This window comes from Hippichthys cyanospilos, chromosome 5 (assembly GCF_059441005.1).
Source record: "Hippichthys cyanospilos isolate Australia breed blue-spotted pipefish chromosome 5, RoL_Hcya_1.0, whole genome shotgun sequence".
Lineage (NCBI taxonomy): Eukaryota > Metazoa > Chordata > Actinopteri > Syngnathiformes > Syngnathidae > Hippichthys > Hippichthys cyanospilos.
Genome location: NC_142373.1, coordinates 17,865,308 through 17,887,681, shown reverse-complemented (window position 1 = coordinate 17,887,681; position 22,374 = coordinate 17,865,308). Strand labels below are relative to the sequence as shown.

At 40.1% G+C, this 22,374-nt stretch overlaps 2 protein-coding genes and 1 long non-coding RNA gene across 7 annotated transcripts in view; 1 reads left to right on the top strand and 2 right to left on the bottom strand.

Moving 5' to 3' along the window:
- Nucleotides 1-560: 560 nt before the first annotated feature.
- trpm2 (transient receptor potential cation channel, subfamily M, member 2) lies at nt 561-15,717 on the bottom strand. The gene is made up of 32 exons (XM_088415694.1): nt 15,491-15,717; nt 14,626-14,794; nt 14,234-14,414; nt 12,995-13,158; nt 12,751-12,925; nt 11,630-11,691; nt 11,357-11,557; nt 11,182-11,284; nt 10,579-10,700; nt 10,141-10,500; nt 8,836-8,973; nt 7,804-7,933; nt 7,565-7,710; nt 6,578-6,690; nt 5,928-6,026; nt 5,627-5,846; nt 5,373-5,491; nt 5,162-5,294; nt 4,927-5,098; nt 4,565-4,745; nt 4,308-4,489; nt 4,051-4,183; nt 2,894-2,981; nt 2,733-2,817; nt 2,516-2,661; nt 2,379-2,434; nt 2,253-2,282; nt 2,093-2,179; nt 1,936-2,011; nt 1,747-1,848; nt 1,225-1,338; nt 561-1,146 (listed from the first exon to the last, which is right to left on the bottom strand). The coding sequence occupies exons 1-32, from the start codon at nt 15,646-15,648 to the stop codon at nt 1,030-1,032; spliced, it is 4,362 nt and encodes a 1,453-aa protein (XP_088271820.1). The 5' UTR covers nt 15,649-15,717; the 3' UTR covers nt 561-1,029.
- On the top strand, nt 4,865-11,815 carry LOC148423836 (uncharacterized). 2 transcript variants are annotated; one of them, XR_015865716.1, is made up of 4 exons: nt 4,865-5,496; nt 5,653-6,726; nt 10,637-10,728; nt 11,258-11,815. It is a non-coding gene; the product is annotated as an uncharacterized LOC148423836 (long non-coding RNA). The 2 variants fall into 2 exon arrangements; XR_015865715.1 differs by having other exon boundaries at nt 10,637-11,815.
- A 2,180-nt stretch (nt 15,718-17,897) lies between the features above and the next one.
- hycc2 (hyccin PI4KA lipid kinase complex subunit 2) overlaps nt 17,898-22,374 on the bottom strand; it is a 32,826-nt gene continuing 28,349 nt past the window's right edge. For all 4 annotated transcript variants that reach the window (XM_088415388.1, XM_088415390.1, XM_088415389.1 and 1 more), the window contains one exon: nt 17,898-22,310. In XM_088415388.1, coding sequence (XP_088271514.1) covers nt 21,694-22,310 — 617 coding nt within the window. In that variant the 3' untranslated portion in view covers nt 17,898-21,693. The remainder of the gene's footprint in view (nt 22,311-22,374) is intronic.

The following is a 22,374-nucleotide window of genomic DNA, read 5'->3' as shown; positions in this document are numbered from 1 at the left end:
ATAAGGTGCAGTTACAGATCACACACTAGGTTTGCAAAAACAGGGTCACATGGGGCAATCGAACCCACAAGCTTCAAAATATTTTGACAGAAGAACACGTGATTTGTTCGTAGGCAGGAGGCATAAAGATGAGGAATGAGGAAGGTGTGGAAACCGATACTGGCCTCTTCCAGCAGCACCACTGCATGCTTACACGAAACTATTTCAACGCTACGTGACAGGTGCAGCGCACACAAACAATGGCAAAAGTGCTAGGATGGCAGAATTTTACACCGCAAAAGAAAGTCAGAATACAATCCTGGAGTGGATTGGATTTTTTTTTTTTTTTTTTTTTTTTTCAAAAAAAGGCTGAAACTGTTATTTTGTATAACAGTATAGTGTTTTTGTAGCTATGGAAATAGAATGTGATATATGGATTATTTTTTGCAACTTTTTTATTTCAATACCAACTTTGTGGGGGATTTGTATTACTTTTTCACACAAAAAAACCTGCCAAATTATTTTGACATGTTAAGTGTTGCATATATGGGCTCCAGGGTATACAAAAGAAGGTGACAAAATAGTGGCACATAAAGCTTTTTTATTTATTTATGCAGTATGCATTTATTTGAGTAAGAAAAATGTTCTCAATGAACCCACATTGAAATGCAATGGCAGCAGGATCAGATTAACTTCAGTCACATACAAATGTAAACATTCAAGTGGTCTTTGCAAAGGTAAACAAGGACAGATTTGTGTTTTCCTTCTATAGTACTGTACTGTGTAGCTACTGCATTGGTGTACATTTTCAGGTTTTCATGTGGCGTATTGTGGTCTAACATAATGACTATTTGTCGGACATCTGTCTATGGATTATGGAAAGATGCATGTTATGGAGCCAGCTGTGAGCATTTACAAGTATAACAGCAACACATACAGTAGCCGTAACGCTGAGCACCGGAAGGTTTGTGCATGCTTTGAGTGAGGTTGCATGACATTTGAGCAGCATGTAATGATATGACTTCTGCATAACTTTAAGCGCCAGGAGAGTTATGAATTCCTGTGATGGAGTAAGGCGACCCGCCATAATGTGTCGCTTTGGTCTGGGCAAAGTCCGTTTTTGCAGCTCACCTCCAGCCACTGCAGAGAGCCACGACTGCACGCCACCTTGGAGGGGGAAATTAAATTCAAAACAGAAAACCACTTAAAACCTTACCAAATAAAAATATTTACGGTGGCTCTCACCATGTTGACGATATCCTCCGAATCCTCACTTGAATCCAGGTGAAGGTTGAAGACCGTGGTTTCCACCCAGGCGTTATCTGTGTTCCTCACGTCGTCCACGTAGCCTTCAAATACCTGAGGTAACCGTAAAGAAGAACTCAGACAGATGGAAAAAAAGTTGCGTTTTGGAGAAAAAAAATTTACGTCTCTGGGATCAAAGTCAAAATGTATAAAAAAAATGTCAAACCATATACAATATGTTGGAGATAGCTTTCAAAATCTAAGTAATTGTAGTAAGAGCAAATTTTGCATTTTTTTTTAAAGCAGGTTATTTAGGCCGTCACTGAACACGGTTTCTGCCAATTACCTTATTATTCAATTACTATTACTTTAGTCGGACTAAACACTTGATAAAAATCTGTAAAATATATAAATAACCACAGCAGACTCTTAAAAAATGTATAAATGTCCCTGGCATTGAATGAATTCAGAAACATCGAGATACATTCGCATTTAGTCAACAAAATGCTGAAGTAGACCTACCAGTATTCCCTCTGCTATTTTTTCATGTAATTTTTCATACAAGCTCTGGCCCATGGTTTTCATCAATGCCGAAGGTAACCGTTCCGCAGATTCAACCGGTCCCTGTGAGGGGTTGATCAAAAGTGGGTTGTCACCTAAATGTCATGTGACCTACACTGAGGTTAAAAAGCAACGCAAAGTGGCACACACCCCTGGCAGAACCATATTTTGGTGCTCATCTTCAACTGCCAGAAATTCCAAGACTGAGCGTCCACTGTCCCGCAAGCTAAAAAAAAAAAAAGATACATGCCTTTTGATACGCAAAAATCGAGATTCCGTCCTGTTATTTTACTTGAAAAGGACCCACCGTGTGATCACCAGTTCTACATGCAGATTCGGACCTAGATGACTAAGTGAACCCAGACCTCTGATGCCTGTCCTTCCTCCGGGGTTTCTAGTGTCAAAAGTTGATATCAAGTGGACTGTATTGCATCATCAATCAGCTTTAATTGATCTAAACTTCATACCTGTAATTTTCTAAGACTTCAGTATCTGATCTGTTTAGAAGACAACAAATGGAATTAAGCAAATATTGGTAATGGATTTCAGATGCACCGTTTGTTCATATGGGTCACAAAACCCACAAAACATACCCATCCACATTGCCCACTGAACTATAATATGAAGGCACGTATGAGCTGAAGCTGACCTTAAAAAAAAGAAAAAAAAAGTGAGTAATATTGCACGCAGAACCATGTGGATCAGAGGTTGAAAAGTCAAGCTCGCGCACCTCCCACGGCACCTTCTCCTCGGGTACGGGAAAGCGAGTGACTTTGCTATTGGGGTAATGGAACTGCCGGGCTTTGACGTGGAAGCCGTCTGGCTCTTCCACATTTTCCAGCGTTTCGGAATAGTCCTTTCCTGTTGAAATTGTCGCTGAAGCAAAAGAGAAAACGAATGAGTGGAAATCGATGATGACATGTAGTGAAAGGAAAGAAATTGCAGACGGAGTGGTTGCTCTTCTTTCCCGGCAAGACCCTTGGACTTGAGACTCTCCATGATCCACTGAAGGCCTTTGGCTGACTGCACAACCTGTAGGTATTATTTAGTGTATGGTATGGAATGGGACATGATGTATCTTGCTCTTGTGCAACAATTGGGTCACGACCTGCTCCTCCAGTCGGACCAGACGCTTCATCATGATGGCGGAGCTTATCTCCTCTTCCCGCTCCAGCCTATCGGACATGGCGTTGACCCTGGAAAAAATTGTTGACAGCATGACTCACTTGGACTAGATTTGCATAGCGGGGCTTGATGCTCAGTTGTGATTTTTTGGGTGTTTGTTTTTGCATGAGGTCGTTCACATTTCCAAATAAATGTGAGCTGCATGTGACCTATGTGTGAACGTTAAATGGACCAAAACTGTCTCGCATTGAGGACGCCGTGAAATCACACACACAGTGGGCGTGCCAATGGTGTAAAGCCAAAATATTTTCAAAAGAAGCACCACATTTGTCTCATCGTTACAATTGATCAAACGTTCTCCCTTATAGTTTTAGTTCTGCCGCAAAACATAAATGACGTGATAGATTGCAAGTAAAACTACAGAAAGGTCCATCTTTGTTTGTGCTTGTCCTGGCGATTCTTCTCGGAGTTTGGTTGCAATGTTAACAGAGTTCAGCTGCCACGGAAAGTTGATTGAGGTAAATTGTTTAAATGCTTTAAACCAGGGGTGCCCAAAATTTTTTGGCTGGAAGGTCAGGGTGCAGAAGTACACTGAAATATGTTCTTTGTGAGAATGTGCCACTTGGCAGTCTTCTCCATTGGAGTAAAGCAGCCAAATGTTGTGAGAAAGCTAGTCATTGCTTCAAAATAAACTATGCTGTAAGTATCATGAGTAATGGATGACACGAACGGCCTTGCTACAGTTTTATTTTGAATTTCCTCCCATAAACATTGGATAGTGACAACAGGTCAACTTGATCATGTTTTCCTCCCAAGGCATCCAAACAACAGTTTCCCCACCCCCCCTTTTTTTTTTAATCTGATCACTTTTTTTCCCCATGTAGTGTGTCATGCAGGCGACCAACAATACCTCAGAGGGCGACGGGTCGACCATGCACCTGTTTTATATAATATAAATGAATCTCCAAAAATTATGTTTTAATTTTCACAGACCTAATTATAATACTAACTTATAAAATTATTTTTTTATTTTTATTTTATTTTCAAATAAACTGATTTACATATAGCAAAAATAATGTTTGGAGAACTTGGTGCTATAGAACACGGATGGCTGGACTTCACCATTGCTGAAGTTCATACTTTTGCGCTGTGTCCACGATGCATCGTTCCATGGTCTGGCTCTGCTGCTGCTGGGTGGACAGCAGGTATCTGTCCTTCATCAAGGCCTCCCATGACAGCAGCTCCTCTTCTTCGATGTGAGGAAGTTCAGTTCCTTAAAAAAAAAAAAAAAAAACAGGAAAAATATCAACACGCCTAAAAAAAGTATATATATATATATATATATATATATATATATATATATATATATATAGGCAAAAAAAAGGCACTGTTCTCACTAAATTTTTGTGATTTAACTGGCGGCCTGCAAAGAAGCACGTTCCGGATGAAGATGTAAAGGTGGCTGAGGATGATGAAAGGAGGTGGAGCAGCGGGGCGGCTGTGGTACTCCTTAATGAGCTCGTATCTTTGGAACTTCCATATACGGTCGGTGTTGTCCTGTACTTCCTGGAACGTGAAGCTGCAGTGGCAAGAGACAGAGTATGTGTGAAATTCACGTACGCAGGTGAGCATGTGACAATGTGGGAGGATTTACTTGAAGATGGCGATCAGCAGGTTGAGCAGAAGGATGTTGGCGAAGAGGAGGTAAACGCACAGCATGATGATAGTGAGCCACTCGGGGAAGGCCGGGGTTTGGTTTTCATTCAGCACTGGACATTTGGGCTTCAAAGGGTCGCTGCCATTCATGCTGCACGAGTCCAAGTCAAATTCGGAATCTGAAATGAGGAAATCTCGTGGTTCACTGGTGGAACCGGTTTTTCCACATGAAACTCATCCAAGCAGACGTTTAAAGACCTTGCACTATGCACTCTGTACACAAATTCAAACAGATTTTGGACAGACAGAACTGAATTCAACCGATGAAGTTCTGTGGACTGAAAACGTTTTTAAACTCACAATCGACATTGGTGGGGACGTTGCCGAAAATGATGAGGTAAGGTTCGTAGACAGCCCCTCGGAAAATCCACTCAAGCCGATTGTCGTTGTGGATCAAGATGCCCTGTTTGGCTACGCCATACGCCACCACCCAGATACTCAGCAGGAACATGAAGAAGAACATGTCCATCATCTAGAAAGATACATGACATTGGAGAATTGCTACTTTGAAATTTCCCAATCTGGATCCTCCTACCATTCTTCTAACGATGATGATCTTGGGTCCAAGCGTCCGACTGATACTGAAGATGGCCATGAGGCGCAAGCAGAAGACCACAAAATCGATGCAGAGGATGATCTTCCCGGCGTAGAACAGCTTGGTTGTTAACCTTGAGAAAACAAATGATGATGCGATTTTGTGTTGAGCCGTGAGACGTTTGTTTGTCCTGAAGAACACATTGGCTCACCTGAACACAAGGCCGATGATGAAAAGAATGATGGACAGAACATCCAAAATATTCCAAAGCTCTCGGATGTACATCCTGGCTTTCTTATGGAACCCAAAGCCGTCGGGGTCATAAAACAACTGAGGTAAAAAATACAAAAAAGTACAATATTGTAGATTTAAATACTCCCCTGATTTAATAGAATAAAAAAGAATATAATAGAATAGAATCTATACTATGCTGTACAGGTAATTAACACGCATTGCGCTTCTCACCTGTCGTACTTCCTCGCTCACCACAGAGAAGAGCCACACATACAGCAGAATCTCCGCCGGTGAGGGCGTGGTCTGGAAGTCCATCATCAGCACCACCGCAAAGAGAAAAAGGAAGGCAAAGTAGGACACTATATTCCAGTAGAACTTGACCTGAGGCGAGCGGTATAGACAAGCCAGTCTGGACCAGCAGTTCAGAGACTTCATGGTTGTCAGGTCACTACTGGAGTTATAAAAGGGGCCATCATCATTATGGATTTTAATGGGATGTGGTTATGGAATTTAGGCATAAATGTTTACTCACGAGCTTTTAGACTTAGTTCGGAGCACACTACCCGTGACGCTTGCCACCGTCTTGATATCCTCACATTTCTCGTTTTGCCTCTGGATGAGCTCGTCGGGTCTATTCAAAATGAAGACACGTCAATGAACATAATGGATTTGGTCCACATCAAAATCCATTGAAGACAATTACTGTCCATTTTCTGTAGGAGTCGTTCTTATTACAATTTGTACGTCCATTAGTCCAGTGGGCGTTTACATTGATGCTTTGCAACGGAGCCAATATCATACAATTTAGCAATGAGTTGCTTACAATTCAGTTGCTCTTAATTTAAAAAGACATACTGTTCCTACAATAGCATTAAAAAAGCAACATGTAAGATTTGCTGATGACTGCAGAAACCCTGTAAAAATCTCTCAAACGTCCCCGTTTTAGAACTGCTCCATATCAGAGAATAATGACATTTATTATGAAAATATCTTTGTACTTGCAACAACAGCTACCGCTGACATCTGCTGGTAAAGTTGAGTATGAAAAGAGTACTGTATACTAATCAGATTACAGGCAGTCCCTAGATTTCTAATTTGCATAATACCAATACAATAAATTACATGCACTTGCACAAAAATGTCCAACCAAATCAATGCAATTGTCAGTAATGTGAAGGTCACCTATAAGTCAGGAAGCTCGTGTAGATAAGCGGGAAGAAAATCATGCAGATTGTCACTCTCCAAACAGGATTGTCCACTGAAAGTTCCCCACACCAGATCTCAGTGAGGAGGGCCTGGTAGAGAACGGACATAGACGCACACTCACAAAAGTATGTATACATTACGTATATTTTTCTTGTTATTTTTCCAAACCAATTTTTCCAATCAATTTTTAATCATCAGCTTTTCAGATGAAGTATCTGCTTGGAGGTTTTGTGTGTCCATGCTTGTATTGCCTGAAATCTCAAATTTTATCGTATATTTTCTGACTATAAGGCGCACTGGATTAGAAGGTGTGGTCACTATGAAAAGGTATATTTTTGGAAATTTCCATATAAAAAGCGCACTAATGAGTCAAACTTTATTCAATTCAATTTGAAGGTGAATAAAGTTGAATAATGAGGATTTTTGAAAAAGCATTTTAAGTGTGTCTTATTGTCCAAAAAATTACAACAATAATGAATACTTACTGTTGTTACTGTTCTTAAGTAATTGACTTTAAAAACTAAAAACTGAAAAACTAAAGCATTCTTTCATTTGCTATAAGTTTTTAAGGTAAATAGTTAATGTGGAGGCTAGGCTAAAGTGTTATAGAAGTCTCTAACTTTGCTAATTAGCCAACATGCAGCTATAAAACTCTACCCCAGAAATACATTCAATTCAAAGTTTCTACTAAAGTTGTTTTTCTATTATAATAATTGTACACAAAAAAGAAAATACACAGTTTTTCACAAATATTACTCTGAGGTCCTTTGTCCAAGCTTTTGCAGTTAGCCTCCAGCGCTAGCTCATTAGTCAACATCCAAATCTTAATCTACAACACAGGGAATAAATTAAAAATAAAACTTTTATTAAATATTCTATTGTATATTCTTTTCTATTGTACTTTCACACAGTGGTACTCAAATATTAGATTCAGGTCCTTTATACAAGGCGAGTAGGCTCTACCTGGACTCCAGACAGCGCCACAAAGCTTTTACAGTTAGCCTCCAATGCTAGCCTCAGGCACGTAGTCTTCCCCCAAAGTGGCGACACGCGAACCAGCAACCTCTTAGCTCGCTCCTCACCACCGTTGTAACACTGGGTGAACACACCTACAATATATCGCATAAACACACAAGTAAATAAGATCTGGAGTTTTTTGGGACTTTGTTCTCCACAGTACTGTATGTGACGTACAGTCGTACCAATAGCGTGCATTTCAAAGTGATCGGCCAGTTCTCGCATATCGGCGGCCTCGTCCGCATCGCTGCCCTCCTCGGCCATTTTCCTCAGGATCTTGCAGGCGGCCAGAGCAGCGGAGATACAGTCGGTACACTGTGCCAAACAGCATACACACGAGATTTATTATCTTTTTTTCGGAGTATAAAACGCGTCAATACAAATTCAACAGAAATCCTATTTTTGTCATTTATAAGTCGCACTTGACTAAAAGTTGCAGGGTCAGATATTTGAGGCATAAAGATGATATATTGAAGACATTTTTAATTTTTGTTTTACTTTAAAACTTTTTTCCAAACTGCCTGGTTAAGCAACATGGTTTAAAAATAAGAGCAGCACCAATATATTTTCAACCTAACACCGGCACACTCATATTGTTAGAATACTACATCAATACAACAGTAACACACCTGATGGCATTCAAAATATCAATTCAACTTCAAAATCTATTCTTCGTCTTCTTCTGTATCCCTTTGTTTATTGCAGTGCTTCTCAAATAGAGGAGTGGGCCCCCCTGGGGTGCACAATGTATAACGCTAGTGGGGGGTGCAGATGACCCCAGGGAAAAGCTTTGTTTTTATCATGTGAAGTGTAATTGCAATAAAATAAGAATTTTCATTTTTTCCGTTTCAGGCGCTTTGATGCACTTGGTCATTTTTTTCAGTTTTAGACTAGCTGTAAAAAATAATAACAGTTGTGCAAGGTTGATTTGTATTGCTTTTTCTTTTGGTACTGTCAGAAAGGACACAGGTTTAGGAGTAGTTATGTCATTTTTGTAGATAATTATATTTATAATCAGCGCGTCGGGTTCAAAGAGTGAGAAAAAAACTCACAATTTATAGTCCGAAATTTACGATGTAGATTTTTTCACAGAATGGGCCTATTTAGACAATGTAAGTAGTTGAAAGTACAAAAAGTCATTTTTCATCCAATTTAAACTAACGTACTTGGGCTGAGTGGTTGGAATCGCTGTTATATCAAGTATTTTTCAAATGTACCTGTTCCCAAGCGATTTCAGACAGCTCCCTATTTTTCTGGACGACGGCCCAAAGAAAAAGGTCCCTGGCTGGGTCTCTCTGGGCCTCAGCGAGGTCCACCCTGAGGGGTGCTTGAGAACCTGAAAGGCTTCTTGACAGCTAGAAGAATGGAGGAAGGGCTTATCAAACACTCATTGTTGCAATGCCTTGGTGTAAAGATATTTTAGTTCCATTACAGCAAACTGTGCCCGATCAGCAAGTATAGCAGTAATGAATATACGGGCAAACTGCGACAGTATGATCCGATATTAATAGTAACTTGGCTTTGTTTTTGTTATTTCAATTGTAGTGGCTTCTGAAATGTAAAGATGGGACTGGTAGGAAATTCGTTTTGGAGGGCAATTCAAATGAACAGAAGAGCAGGGGTGTGCAAACTATAGCCCGAGGGCCTTTTGTGGCCCTTGGCATAGATTAAAAATGATAACCTGATAATACATATGTTGTATATATATATATATATATATATATATATATAGATAGATAGATAGATATATGTATATATATGTATAAATATATATATACAGTATATATGTATATATATATATATATATATATATATATATATATATATATATATATATATATATATATATATATATATATATATATATATATATATATATATATATATATATATATAAAAATGCATAAAATAACATTTAAGGTTTAACCATAACACTCCCTTGACTCATTCAGGGCCATGGACGAGAATTCTTATCTTTTAAAATTATGATAACGATAATAAATACAGTAATACAATTCTGGGCAAATACGTTTTTTTTATGGCGAGGAGCTGTCACCCTTGACTAATACTGTACTTACCTCATACAGTATAAGCCAATTGAGCACTGTTGTGATAACTGTGACCATTGGATGGCAGTGTTTCCACACTTATAACACAGCTGTTATCAACATGCAAATCAAAGCAATGAATGGAAATCAATTTTTTATATGATACCACCCATATTTAGAGGTTTCCTTTTCCAAAAATTGGTTTTCTTCACTTTCTTCATTACGGTAGAAATATTAAATATATCCCATAAATTACTAACAGGTAACTGCTTTTGAAATAGTAATCTTAAGACAGACAGCGGATGGAGATGGGCTTTGGCTGATGTTCAGCGTCGGTGCAGATATTTTCTGGTGGGTTACAGGATCTATGACCGCCTCAAAACTGGCCCGTGTACCCTTCTATTTTTCTGATTGTGGCCCTCGGAGGAAAAGGTTCGGACACCCCTGCAGTAGATAATGGACTGAGTGTCTCACCGATGTGGCGTCCTCCATGTTAAAGTGGTACATCATGGTGGGCGGCGGGTAGATTGGCTGGGTAAAGCTGCCCAGCAAGTGGCGCACCTCATCCGACACGTAACTCAAGGCGATGCCATCGCTTTGCGATGAGCGCACACGGTTCCTGACAGCGAACACTTTCCGCCTCCTGTAGGTGTGGACACGTTTGGCCAACTTGCGTAGGAAGAAGCAGTTGGGTAGGTGTTTGTAGAGCTCGCACAAAGTGTCTTCGCTCTGCAGGAACTCCCTCAGACTCACGCCGTTCTCCAGCAGGAGGCTCACAAACTGAGGCTTGTTGCTGGCCAGGGCTGAGAACATGGCCCAGTGGAGATCACTGGACTGGAGGGCCGGAGGAAAAACGAAAACTAAATATATACTGTATATATATATGTATATATATGTGTATAGCAACTTCACCTTCCACTGACTCTCATCGGTGAAGATCTCGGTGGCAGCTATGTCTACTCTGTTCCAGACTATAGCCAGTTCCAGTTGACTCCGCCATCCCTCCACTGCTTGTGATGCGCTGGTTCTCGAAGCTGAGAATACAGTCAGTGCAGAAATAAGGCAAGTTCCTCACTAGAAACTGCGACTGGCAGTTTGTTTGGAATTTGTATTTCATATTAAAAATAGAGCAGGGATTCAACCGGAAAGAGCTGTGTACTGTGTGTACTGTATATTCTATTTAAAATGTATTTATCGTCAACTTATGACAGTAAATTGCTAATGAATGTGATAGACATGTTCTTACTCAGCTAGCTATTTGTATCTCAGCGCCATTAACGGTCTAATTGGTGCAACATAGTGGATGGGCTCTTGAGCTTTTGATAATGAGATTTCGTTGGCAGTCAATTGCTCAGAAGTGGCTCCCGAGAGTACACGATGGCAGAAGAATGCTCTCTAGCTTAGTCAGCAGGAAATCTTCCAGGAAATTCTTTTAGTGATATCAATGGAGGTCAGAAATGGAAAGCCTCTGGAGTGGAGAGGGATGTGGAATTATTTAAAAGCATTCAAAATTACCTTTAAAAAGTGCTTGGAGGATGGCCACATCCACATCTCCGTGACTGTCTCCACCTCCTCTGAACACCGTCAGCAGGTGAGACATCCTGATTATGTCCTGAATCTGGCACAGGGTGAAGAAGTATAAACAGATCAAATAAAGAAAGCGGATAAAAGGTGAGTGAGTTCAACTGACTTTTTTGGTCCACTCGATGATCTTGAGGTCGGTGAAGTTGTCGTACTCCAGGCTGAGGAACTTCTTGAGCAGGCGGTGGATGAGGCTGATGGTGACCTGGCTCACGGGAAGCCCCGCCGCATGGGCGATCACGTCGGCCATTCTTCCGGAACCCTCCAACACCACGCAGGGTGTGTCGTTGAGCATGGCCGTGTAGATGGTCTGCAAGGGGGACAACGTTACAAGGTCAAAAGTCAGGAGGAGCTGAAGATGAGAACATGGGACTGGACTCACGTTGAGCGTTCCTGCTCCTCCGTCCAAAACGACGCACACCACAGGGATGTTCACACCAACAGCTGCCAATGTTAAAGAAACAACAATACTGTATTACAAATATTGATTTATGAATGCAGAACCATGTAGAGTGTTTTTTTTAAAAGACTTGTGAAACAATATTTGCAGAACTTCACCCATATTTCAAGCCCCTTGTTATGTTTGATTGGAAGGAAAAGCAATATTGTCACTTTGACCCGGAACGTATTTAATCACCCAAACTTGGCAGAAATGTGTCAAATCCAAATATATATATATATATATTTTAGCCTGTGATTTATGTTCATTTTTAAATATATAAATATATACATACAAATACATATGCAAAGTACATGTTTACATGTACAATATATATATATATATATATATATATATATATATATATATATATATATATATATATATATATATACATATATATATATATACGTATATATATATATATATATATATATATATATATATATATATATATATATATATATATATATATATATATATATATATATATATATATATATATATATATATACACACACATACGTAAACATGTATACAAGTATGTGTGACACGTTTTCAAAAAAACAGGCTTATGTCACAGGGATTATTTTTGAGTAATGGACGAAAACCCGAATTTTCGACAGAGATGTCCATTTTGGGCTTTCTGTAAAAACAACCAAAATGTTCAGATTGTAATCGAAGTGTATGAAAATAAGCGATTGGTAGACAATGCAATGAATGCACCAAAAGGTTATATGAATTTTTCTCAAAACAAGGGATTTCGATAGCAATAATATCTCCGGGTCAAAATGACTCAAAGATGTAAATCTTCATCCGGAAGTGTCAAAAACTCAGTATTTTGATTGTAAACCCATTTACAAAGGAACGATTGCATTTTGTCTCTCTCGAATAGCAATGCTGGAACATCCTGGGTCAATTTGACCCGAGGTGATGTGTAATTATCCCAAAATGTATTTTCCCCCTCAGAAAGAGCAATCCTTTCTTGGTTCATTTCGACCAGAAGTTGCGGTGGTTCATGGCCGCCCACATGTAAAGTGACCAGCAATGTCCGATTCTCAAACCTTTATTTCCAAGAGTCTTTCCAGAGATAAACTTCTCTAGACGACTTCTCAGATCGATCTCGACACCGTAGCGGCCGTAGGTGCCGTCGTCCACCAACAGGAAGTGGGTGTGGTTGTTGTCGAGGCAAGGTAGTCGACCCTTGACGTCCATCGGGTAATGAGCGGGGAAGCAACCCTGAGGAGAACACGGGTTATAAGACATGATAGATATTGACTGAAATACGCCAAATTGTGCCCAGCGTACCTGTGTATGTACTAACACTTCTTTGTTGTGAATGACTCCCCATGTTGCCAGTCCAATGGTGACGATCTGGCCCTTCATGGAGCTGCTGAGGGAGTAATCCCTCACAGCTTGACCAACATGCTTCATGACCCCAGTGTTAGTTCCCCCCGTGATGATCCATGCGCCTGTGCAAAAGCGCCATTGTCTTCACTACTTGTCATTCACGCCTATAACACAGCTGACTTTACCAGTTTTTTTTTTTTTTTTTGTTGCTCCCTTTCTTAGTCCTGATTTCATTGCTTGCCGGTAAGTGCATTCTGGCATGTGTTTCAAGAGACCAATGATTGCAGACCAAATTTGCATATTTTCTATGATTGGCTCTTGGCCAGGAAATGCAAGATAGAAGTTTTGTAATTCCCTAATTAAAGACATATTTTTGTCGATTCTCCCTCAGATATACTTTGTTTCACTTGTAGTGTATGTGACGGATAAAATTTAGACACGTGTTAATGAAACCGTCATCTATAGTTTCGTGGGAGGCAATATAAATGAGTTATGCACCATTTCAGAGATTTGTAGTATCTTTAGTCATGTAAATTTAACCACTGGTCGCATAAATAGTCACAGAATTTTAGCCGTGTAACTTTAGTCGCATAACTTGAGCCACATACTGTAATTAGAGTCGCATAACCACCTAACTTTGCTCTCACAACATTAGTTGCATATCTGTAGTAGTTGGAATTTTGTAATATAACTTTAGGAGTATTCACGGTCAAAAGGTACGTAGCTCAATGTTGTTGTGGCAATGTTTCATAGAGCACTACTTACTCTAATTAATTTCTTAACATGCGCTGTTTACCTGGATTTGTGCAATGCAGATTTGGCAGCAGAATTTGCCTTTTTACGCATCTTAAATCTATAGCATGTTTGGTGTTGCATTAAGATGATATCACTTTTCGACCTCAGTGGTAGAGATGCACACCGGAGAGTAGATACACCCATTGATCGGTGTCCTGTGATGATATCTTGCTCTAAATGAGAGGAACTTGTAACCCGTATCTCATCTTACACCGCAGTCACAAGAGCAAATATCTGAGTCTGATTTTATTTTTATCCTCGTAAGATCAAGGTCAGATTGGGATCTGATGACATCCGGCTCCAAGCAGAGAAGAAAAATCAGTATTGGCGTTACTTGAACCATGTTCTCTTCTTTTTGGATGCCACTAATCTGTTATTGGTTGAAAAGATGTTTGTCAGTACCTGTTGTCTGGGCTACTTTGATGAGACCTCTTTGGAAGACGTTCTTCAGCCGGGTCTTCAGGTAGAAGTTCTTGGCTCCCCCGGTGACGGAGATGAGCAAGTTGGGTGGGGACGCTTTCCACTGTTCAGTCATTAACTGGTAAAGCACCTCAGGACTTGTGTCTGTGGACACTCGAGCATACTATCATGAAGAATGAGAAAAAGACAGATTTTAGAGCATACATATTAGGCTTTGTTGAGAATTGTACAAATAACAAGACTTATAAAATTGTCACAGTTTAGTTTGATTTAATTGTCTTATTTGTATTTATCTCAAAATAATGTCCTTTTGGGACTGACATTAATGAATGGAGGAGCATTAACTTTACTTGTATACTGAATTTTCTTTTCACCTTGGTCGTTGTCTGTCTCAAACCACCAAAGTTGATTTCCCCGAAAGCATCAGTGGGTACTTCACGAACGTGCGTATGTGGGTCCCAGGTACCGCCGCCCATGCCTTCCGTCTGAAGGGCATCGGGCACATGCTCGCTCTTGGTGTAGCCGCACATGCACACATCCTCTCTGTGGTGAGGCAAGGAACAACATATTTAACTGCGGCGCTACTTTGACTTACAAGTGACATGACTTGTGAGTTTTTCCATATGCAAGCTGTCATTTTGCCATGTTTTTGCTTTGATTTGCAAACTGAAGAATGGAAGTCAGTCTTTCATATGGCAGCACTCATATTTACATAGACATAGCACACAATATTCTGTTGGCCTTGAAAGGTGAGTGAAAATGCAAGAAATGCTGGGCCTCTCGAGCTTTCCTTTTCCAATATTGTTTGGCACTGCAAGAGTTAATAATAATAATAAATATAAATTGATGTGAAACTTAAGATAGATGCACCTATATAGAAAAAGGTGTAAAACATTGTACTAATCTTTTTCTAAAACACATTAAGACTGAATGTGATTTAGAAAAAAAATGCTGAAAGTTTTTCTAAAGTTTATAACTCCTGCCCAGACTTTGACAAATATTTTACAGTATTTTACTAAGGACTATAAGTGGTACTTTTACTTACCAGTAATTTAAAATAAAAATGTTAAAATTGTTTTTTGGAGCCTAGAACGGATTAACGGCATTTCCATTCATTTCAACGGAGAAAGACGATTTGAGACATGAGTGCGTACGCTGAACAGATTAAGCTTGCATCTCGAGTCGGCACTGGACAAGATCATTCCTGCAACTTTATAAACAAAGCAAAAGACCCCCTACCTGGCACCTTTTTCGAAGAAGCAGCACTCTTTCTTGCGGATGTTCTGTCGGATCCAGGTGACGTGCTGGAAAGTAGGAGTCAAAGAAACCACCTTCAAGGCTGCGCTGGCACTCAAAGTCAAATTCTGCATGAGCTGAGACCCTCCCGTCTCCGCCATGATGGTGGAGGCGAGCTTGGCTAGGAGTGATAGCAATAACACTGGAACAGTTCCTTGAGACCAGCCTGTTTGTGCTGTCTCATCCCTCTCATATACTGTGATGTCAGTCGGAGGCGAGCAGGCTGCCAAGCCTTCCATTTACTGAAAGACGGACGCTAGGCCTAGATCGATACATTACATCACCGCTGGCGAATTAATTACTGATAAAAGAATATTAAAAATGCATCACTTGGAATTCATAACAGTTTATACACAAATGAAAATCCAGTGGGATGTATTTAGTACTCTTGTCTTCGGTTTAGCAAGCTCTATACTAAAATTTTTATGTTGTCCAATGAAATCTGTTTTTGCAAAAAAGTAAGCAACTTTTTCCTTCTTATAGCATTTAGGGGTGACAATTGTAGTTGCGGTTATGTTTTTGAAAGCCAAGCCTGTCTTTTAACCCTTGTGCAGCATTTTGATCATTTTTGGGTCATTCTCTTCCACATCGTTCTCATTTTTCATCATTTTATATTGCGATAACTACCATAATCCCCCAAATTTGACACACTAGTTTTATTCCCCAAAATTAAGGGCAAAAGTATGGGTGCGTCCCATAAATTGTAACTTAAAAATTAGATTTTTTTTCTACACCTTTCGAGGAAGATTGTTCCGTAAGCCACATGAGCAGAGTGTTGGTGCACAGATGCATATTTTTATTTTGGCCATATTCTTACCTACAATAACTACCGTAACGGGACGAGCTAGCTAGTATGTCATTTGGCTGTTAGCAGCTAGTGGCTGTTGCAGCAAACAGCCACTCATGTTATCTGAGGTTGTTACTGCATTATTTTCAATAAAAGAAGCAAGCAGACTGAACCAATGTCTGAGTCCATCCTTCAAGTATTTATGTAAAAATGAACTTGAGTAGCATTGTGAGGAAAAACACAAATAACTGCTTCAAGTCCGTTCAACGTTACACTGGTGACGTTCACTGACCACTCACAATGTGGGAAATCTCAAACACATGTAATGTACAACAACCATACAACTTAGGGATATGAACACAAGAAAATATGAAGGGTTCAGGAGGATGAGGTTTATTCTGTTTTGCTTTAGCTTTTTCATTGGTGCCAAAGTGTTGCTGCGTCTTATACGCGTCAGCATAGAAAACACCAGAATTTGACCTCAAAATGAAAGGTGTGTCTCACATATGGGTGCCTCTTATATTTGGGGGATTACTGTAAATGGTTGTGCCATGTTGAACTTTGAGACATGTTGGGTGAAATTTCAGCTCCCAGTGTCCTCTTTGTGTATTTGATGTGAAATACCTTTGAAGTAAAGATCAAAGAAATAGACAAAATGCAGGTGTTGCCGAAGTGTCTCTTGCCTTTTTGAAGGACTCGATCACTTGGTTGAGTCGACATCTCATCTGACGCTCCATAACATAAACCCTTTTCCCCTTCTTTGCTTTAGCGAAAAACGAGACAGGATTGAGCCACTTCATCAGGCACACCTGCGCAACAATAAAATTAGCGACCCGATACAAGATTTGTGCTGCAACATTTTTTTTACTTTTCTCCTTACCTTCAGTGCCTTTCTTGTCTTCCAATGAGCTCGGCAACCAACATGAAGTCATGATCGGCTTGGAAAACACAACAACACCTAACACAACATTCATACAGTGTTGCCACATGCAGGTGCAATGTTTCATTTTCATCTCCAGGCATCACAGCGTGTGTTGCCAGGCAATGCCCACTGAGTGTCCAAGCAGAGATTTTTTACACCCTGGGTTGTTACAGTATAACCCAAATTTAAACCTAAATAGGACGTTGGTAATTGGTCATTTTACTTTTTTGTCGCTTTTTCCCACAATTAATTAAAAATGAGTCATTATTTTTATGTTGTCATGCACCTATGAGGCAATGAACGCATTGTTGCGCCACAGATTTATGAATTTCTATGTGTGTAGAAAATGTCATTTCTATCAGTAGTTTCAATTTGCCTGAGAGAGAAATCCAAACATTTTGCAAGAACTGCTCAGATGAAGCAGTCTTTAAACGTCTCTAATACAAACAGTGCAGGCTAACCAAATGGGATGGAGTCAAAAGCCTGAGAATAAAATGACATAGCAAAATAATTTTGATACAGAAAAGTCCGCATCATGAAAGGCATCCATCTTCCTGTCTGCACGTGAGAAAAAGTTTTTAAATTCAACGACTAAATCAAATGAACAGCTGCACCTGTGTAGAAAAATAAGACAACAAACGTTCTTACGTCACAATATTTATTCAACAATATACAGCTCCGTTTCTCTCTACATTTCAGATTTGTTTCCATTTCATACTCTTTGTATTTACACAATTGAAAATAAGTCCCTCCCCATGTGTACGGCCTAAGTGTTGCTCACACTTGCATCTTTTTCATCCGACAGGCCTGCTTCTCTCTCGTGCTTTTGGTGGGGCGTTCAGGTAACAAATGCTGAGATGGTCACGCACCACGTTGAAGGAGAGCATTTTCCGCATTTGGAAACACTGGGAATACATGTTGCATAGAATTCCATTCAGATGACGAGAACACAAAGTTTGGTGCTGCCAAGTGTTCAAAATGTCTTTTTTTTGTGTTTGTTTGGTAAAATAAACTCCTGAGACCCCCTGGAACTAAATCGACCTTTTGGCATTCAAAAAAATAAAACTCAATAAATAGCTTTTAACTGTAGAGATAGAACACAAACAGCATTGTGTGGCGGGTGCGACGTCACAGAAAAATACCTCTTTAGAAGAGACTTAAAAACCCTGCACTGAGTGTATACACATTGACATACAGTATACATATATCATATACTCCATATAGATATATATTTATATTTTATTATTTTCTTGTAAAAGGGATTTAAAGTGCATCACAATGATTGAAAACAATGTTTGTCACACATGCAGAGCTGGAAATGAACTTTGAAATCATTTGGACCTGACAACAATGAAACCTCCTAAATCACATAGATTAGGTAGTGTAAAAGGTTGAGTAGTTATATCTGTGTACGATACTGTGACAGTTAAGTGGTAAATTTGACTTACTAAAAAAAACAAAAACTAAAGAAAACTGTTTTTTAAGTTCGACTGTAAAGCCTATTATTTTATTGTATTCATTTTAATCTTCAACTGTACATCTAGTAACGGTTCAAGTTGATCTTTAAAAAAAAAAAACACACACAGCAGTACCTATAAAATACCACTTGGTGTCAGCGTTGCAGAGCAAAATCTTTTTTTTTTTTTTTAATTGGGTGCGTTCAAAAACCTAGGCCTTATGTAATTTATAGTGGTTGCATTTGCTAAACATTTTTAAATACTCCATCAATCGGATTGTGTAAAAATAACTTTTTAAAGAATTTGCAACCAAGTAGATGCGTTTCTCTTAGTGCCTTACGACCCATAAAGTTAAAAAAAAAAAAAAAAAAAAATCAAGAATATGAGTCGGACTTTGGAGGTTCCACAGCGCTATGACGACTTGGGCACGGGGTGAAAGTGAGAGACGCAAGTTACGTAATGGCGAGTGTTCATTTCCGGCAATGCCACATGCATATTTTACGACAGCGGACACAGAGAAATAGAAATCACAAACTTTCCAGCCGGTCCCCGTAGGTCATCTCGGGTCATTTACAGCAAACGAGTATGTACAATCACCATGTAACCTCGCTTCAAAGACACAGTATGACGACAAGGGCCAAAAAGTGCAGTTATGTACACTACTGGGACAAAAACGAATCACAACTGTGTTCAACTTAAGACAGGCGAGCAAATAATTTGTTTAAGGACAAGTGTTGGCACGTGTGGTGGAAAAAAAAAAGATGGCGGGGTACGACGAGCATGCGAGCGAGTTGACGTAAGGCGAGCGGACAAGGTGAGGAGCCCATTCCAACAATTGCACTTACAAAAAAAAAAAAAAAAGTAAGACATCTTAAAAGTAGCAGTTGAATGAATCCAGTTATTTCTAATGACCTCTAATTGATGGCGGGCGCTTAAATAAACCGTAATGAGGTAGAGCAAAAATGTTCCACAACTCGCTGCATAAACGAACTAGGATGCTGTGAAAGCCACTCGCCACTAGAGGGCGGAAAAGGCCAGCATAAAGAGCCAATGCTCAGTCATCCAGTGATTTAAATGCATAAATCCGTCTATAATGCTTTACGCTTACGCACACAAACACACCCACATATATATTTTTCTATAATATATATTTCTCCCGAGATCCAGCCTATTTATTTGTGTCCACTGTGTCAGTTTTGTCTCAGTGATACAACAAAATTATCACCATTAGAAAAAGATATTGACCAAGAACAAATAATGTCCACCACAGTTTTGACACAAATAAAAAGTCAATGTCTCAGAAGGATATATGCACTTTTTTTTTCCTTACATTTAGTAATAATGACTTCAGTAGTGATTTCCTCAAGTCCAGTTAACAGATTTGGGCAGGCTAATTAATTCCTGTTTGGTTAGACAGCACAGATTGAACTCTGTATATCATTTAACATAAATAAACATATTAAACATCCTAACTTCTTTCTTTGGATTGTCACTTAAAAAATAACCGAAATCTCCTCAAACTAACATTGAGAAACAGCAATTATCGTATTCACTGCCAGCCCAGTAGAAAGGGACCTTTGACGTCTATACGCGTCAACGGCGGTGAATGAATTCATGGGAAATATTTAGCTTGTCAGAGCGATTGCACATGAGCCCAGGAATGACAGGGGCGGAAATAGGGAGGACAAAGCGCAAAGACGCCTTCTGCGGAGGACTTATTGCTGAGTGAATGTCGACTCAAACTAAAGGTGAAATGCCATTGAACCACTACCGAGACAGTCCCCTCAAAGCAGCCTGAGGAATCACCTCTTTTCCATGATTAAAAGGTGTACACACAAACACACACATCCACACACATGCAGTGGATATAGAAAGTCTACACACCCCTGTTCAAATGCAAAGGTTTTGTGATCTCTAAACAGATCGGAATATAAATAAATTTGGAGCATTTTACACAATTAATTGCACCTTCGACCACAATTGAATTTTATAACATATTTTCCAGAAGATGAGCAAAAATCATCTCATTGCAAAAGTGTACACGCCTACCACAATTTTAAGTGCTACAGATTTACCACAAAATAAGTTCAGTTCTTCTTGTAGTCTTCTCTTGACATTTTCACTGTAATAATTTCAAATGACAAAACAAACTCCAGCTACCATGATAAAGGCAATTGTCATTCAATCGAAAAATATGGCACCAAACAAACATTGCCGTTAACTGGAGACCCCTGTAAAATGAATAAACTTATGTTAAAAAAATGGTCAGGGAGGCTACCAAGAGGAGAGCAGCCATACAAGAAAGGATGCAGGAATTTCTGGCCATTAATAGTCGTTTAAATCATCTAATGCCAAAGGCGTATTCAATCCCAGGGACTTGTTTCAGTATTGTTTTAAATTAAGATAAAGAAGGGTCTTAAAAATAGCTGCCTTTTAAAAAGTCTTATCTTTAAAGAAAGATGAAACCAAGGTTGAACTTATCGGCCATATTTCAAAAAGCCGTTTGGTGCAAACAACAGTAATGAGTCTTAGAACATCAACATACCTGCAGTCAAATATGGTGCTGGCTGTATCTATGTTCAAGGACTGATTTTCTTCAATGGCATTTGAGGCCTGCGTCAATCAAGGTGGGGGGAATTACGAACAGTTCCAATTAGCAGTGAGTGTTAGCACAACCTCCTCTGCCTTCTGCTTGAAAGGAGAAAATGTCAGGAAAAGCCAAGTAGAACATCTAAACTTTAAACAGGGTGTCAGAGGCACTTTAAACGGTCCAGGTAAAAAGTATGAATACGATTGGTCAATTCTGAAGACAGCCACACCCCTCGGTGACAGGACGGCGTGCGTACTTGTGCATCTACAAGATCTCAACTGTTTGTTTTTACATCTTTTGTTTTGTGGTCAACAGATGTAAAAAGTTTCATATCACAAAAAGATGACGTGAACAGGGGTGCGCATACATTTGTTATATCTACTGCACATGTTAAACCTGCGATATGATCTGCATGTTGAAGCTGGGGGAACGGGACTGCTTGGTGAGGGGCGCCCCCGGGGACAGAAGAGGGTCGTCCGGCCTGATCAGGTGACCCTCCTGCAGGCTGGCGGTGGAATGGCGGTGGGAGCCGGCGGCGAGATGCCCGTCGCCTTGGCCCGGGCCTCCGCCGCCGCCCTCCTGTTCTTGTCTGCCGCCGTTCTGGCTGAAGGCCATGCAGTCAAAAGACTTACTGGAAGAGGTGCTGCCAGTTCGTACCAGCGGTGGCCCGGAAGGGAAGCTCAGGTGCTTCTTGATGGGACTTAGCTGGATGGCGTCGAGACGGATGCTGGCCGGGGGCGACTGCTTCCTCTGGTGCTGCCGCTTGACCTCCGCCGACGCCTCGGCCTGTTTGGCCGCCTCGGGCCTGTCGCGCTCCTTGTCCCGCGACAGTCGGGCCGTGATGGCTTTCTTGATGCTGCTGCCGCCGCCGCCGGCCTTCAGACCACCGCTGACGCCACCCGCCTTGGTGCCGCAAGGCTGGCTGCTGTTGGACGCCCCGGAGGAGAAACCCTCATCTGGGTCGTTTGCGTTGAAGGAATCCTCGCCGCCGCTCATACCGTCTGCGTCTAGGTTGATCACATTTGTTGTTTTAAAATTAAATATGAGAACAGGATAAAAAATCATTTTCAA

Bases quoted from the DNA above. Each gene is read 5' to 3' on its own strand.
- trpm2 (XM_088415694.1), bottom strand. From the start codon at position 15,648: ATGGCGGAGACGGGAGGGTCTCAGCTCATGCAGAATTTGACTTTGAGT. The intron at 13,159-14,233 runs GTACTGACAAAC...GCTTTTGCACAG, and splicing joins CAAAGTAGCCCAGACAACAG to GCGCATGGATCATCACGGGG. The intron at 10,501-10,578 runs GTGAAGTTGCTA...CCGGCCCTCCAG, and splicing joins CCGATGAGAGTCAGTGGAAG to TCCAGTGATCTCCACTGGGC.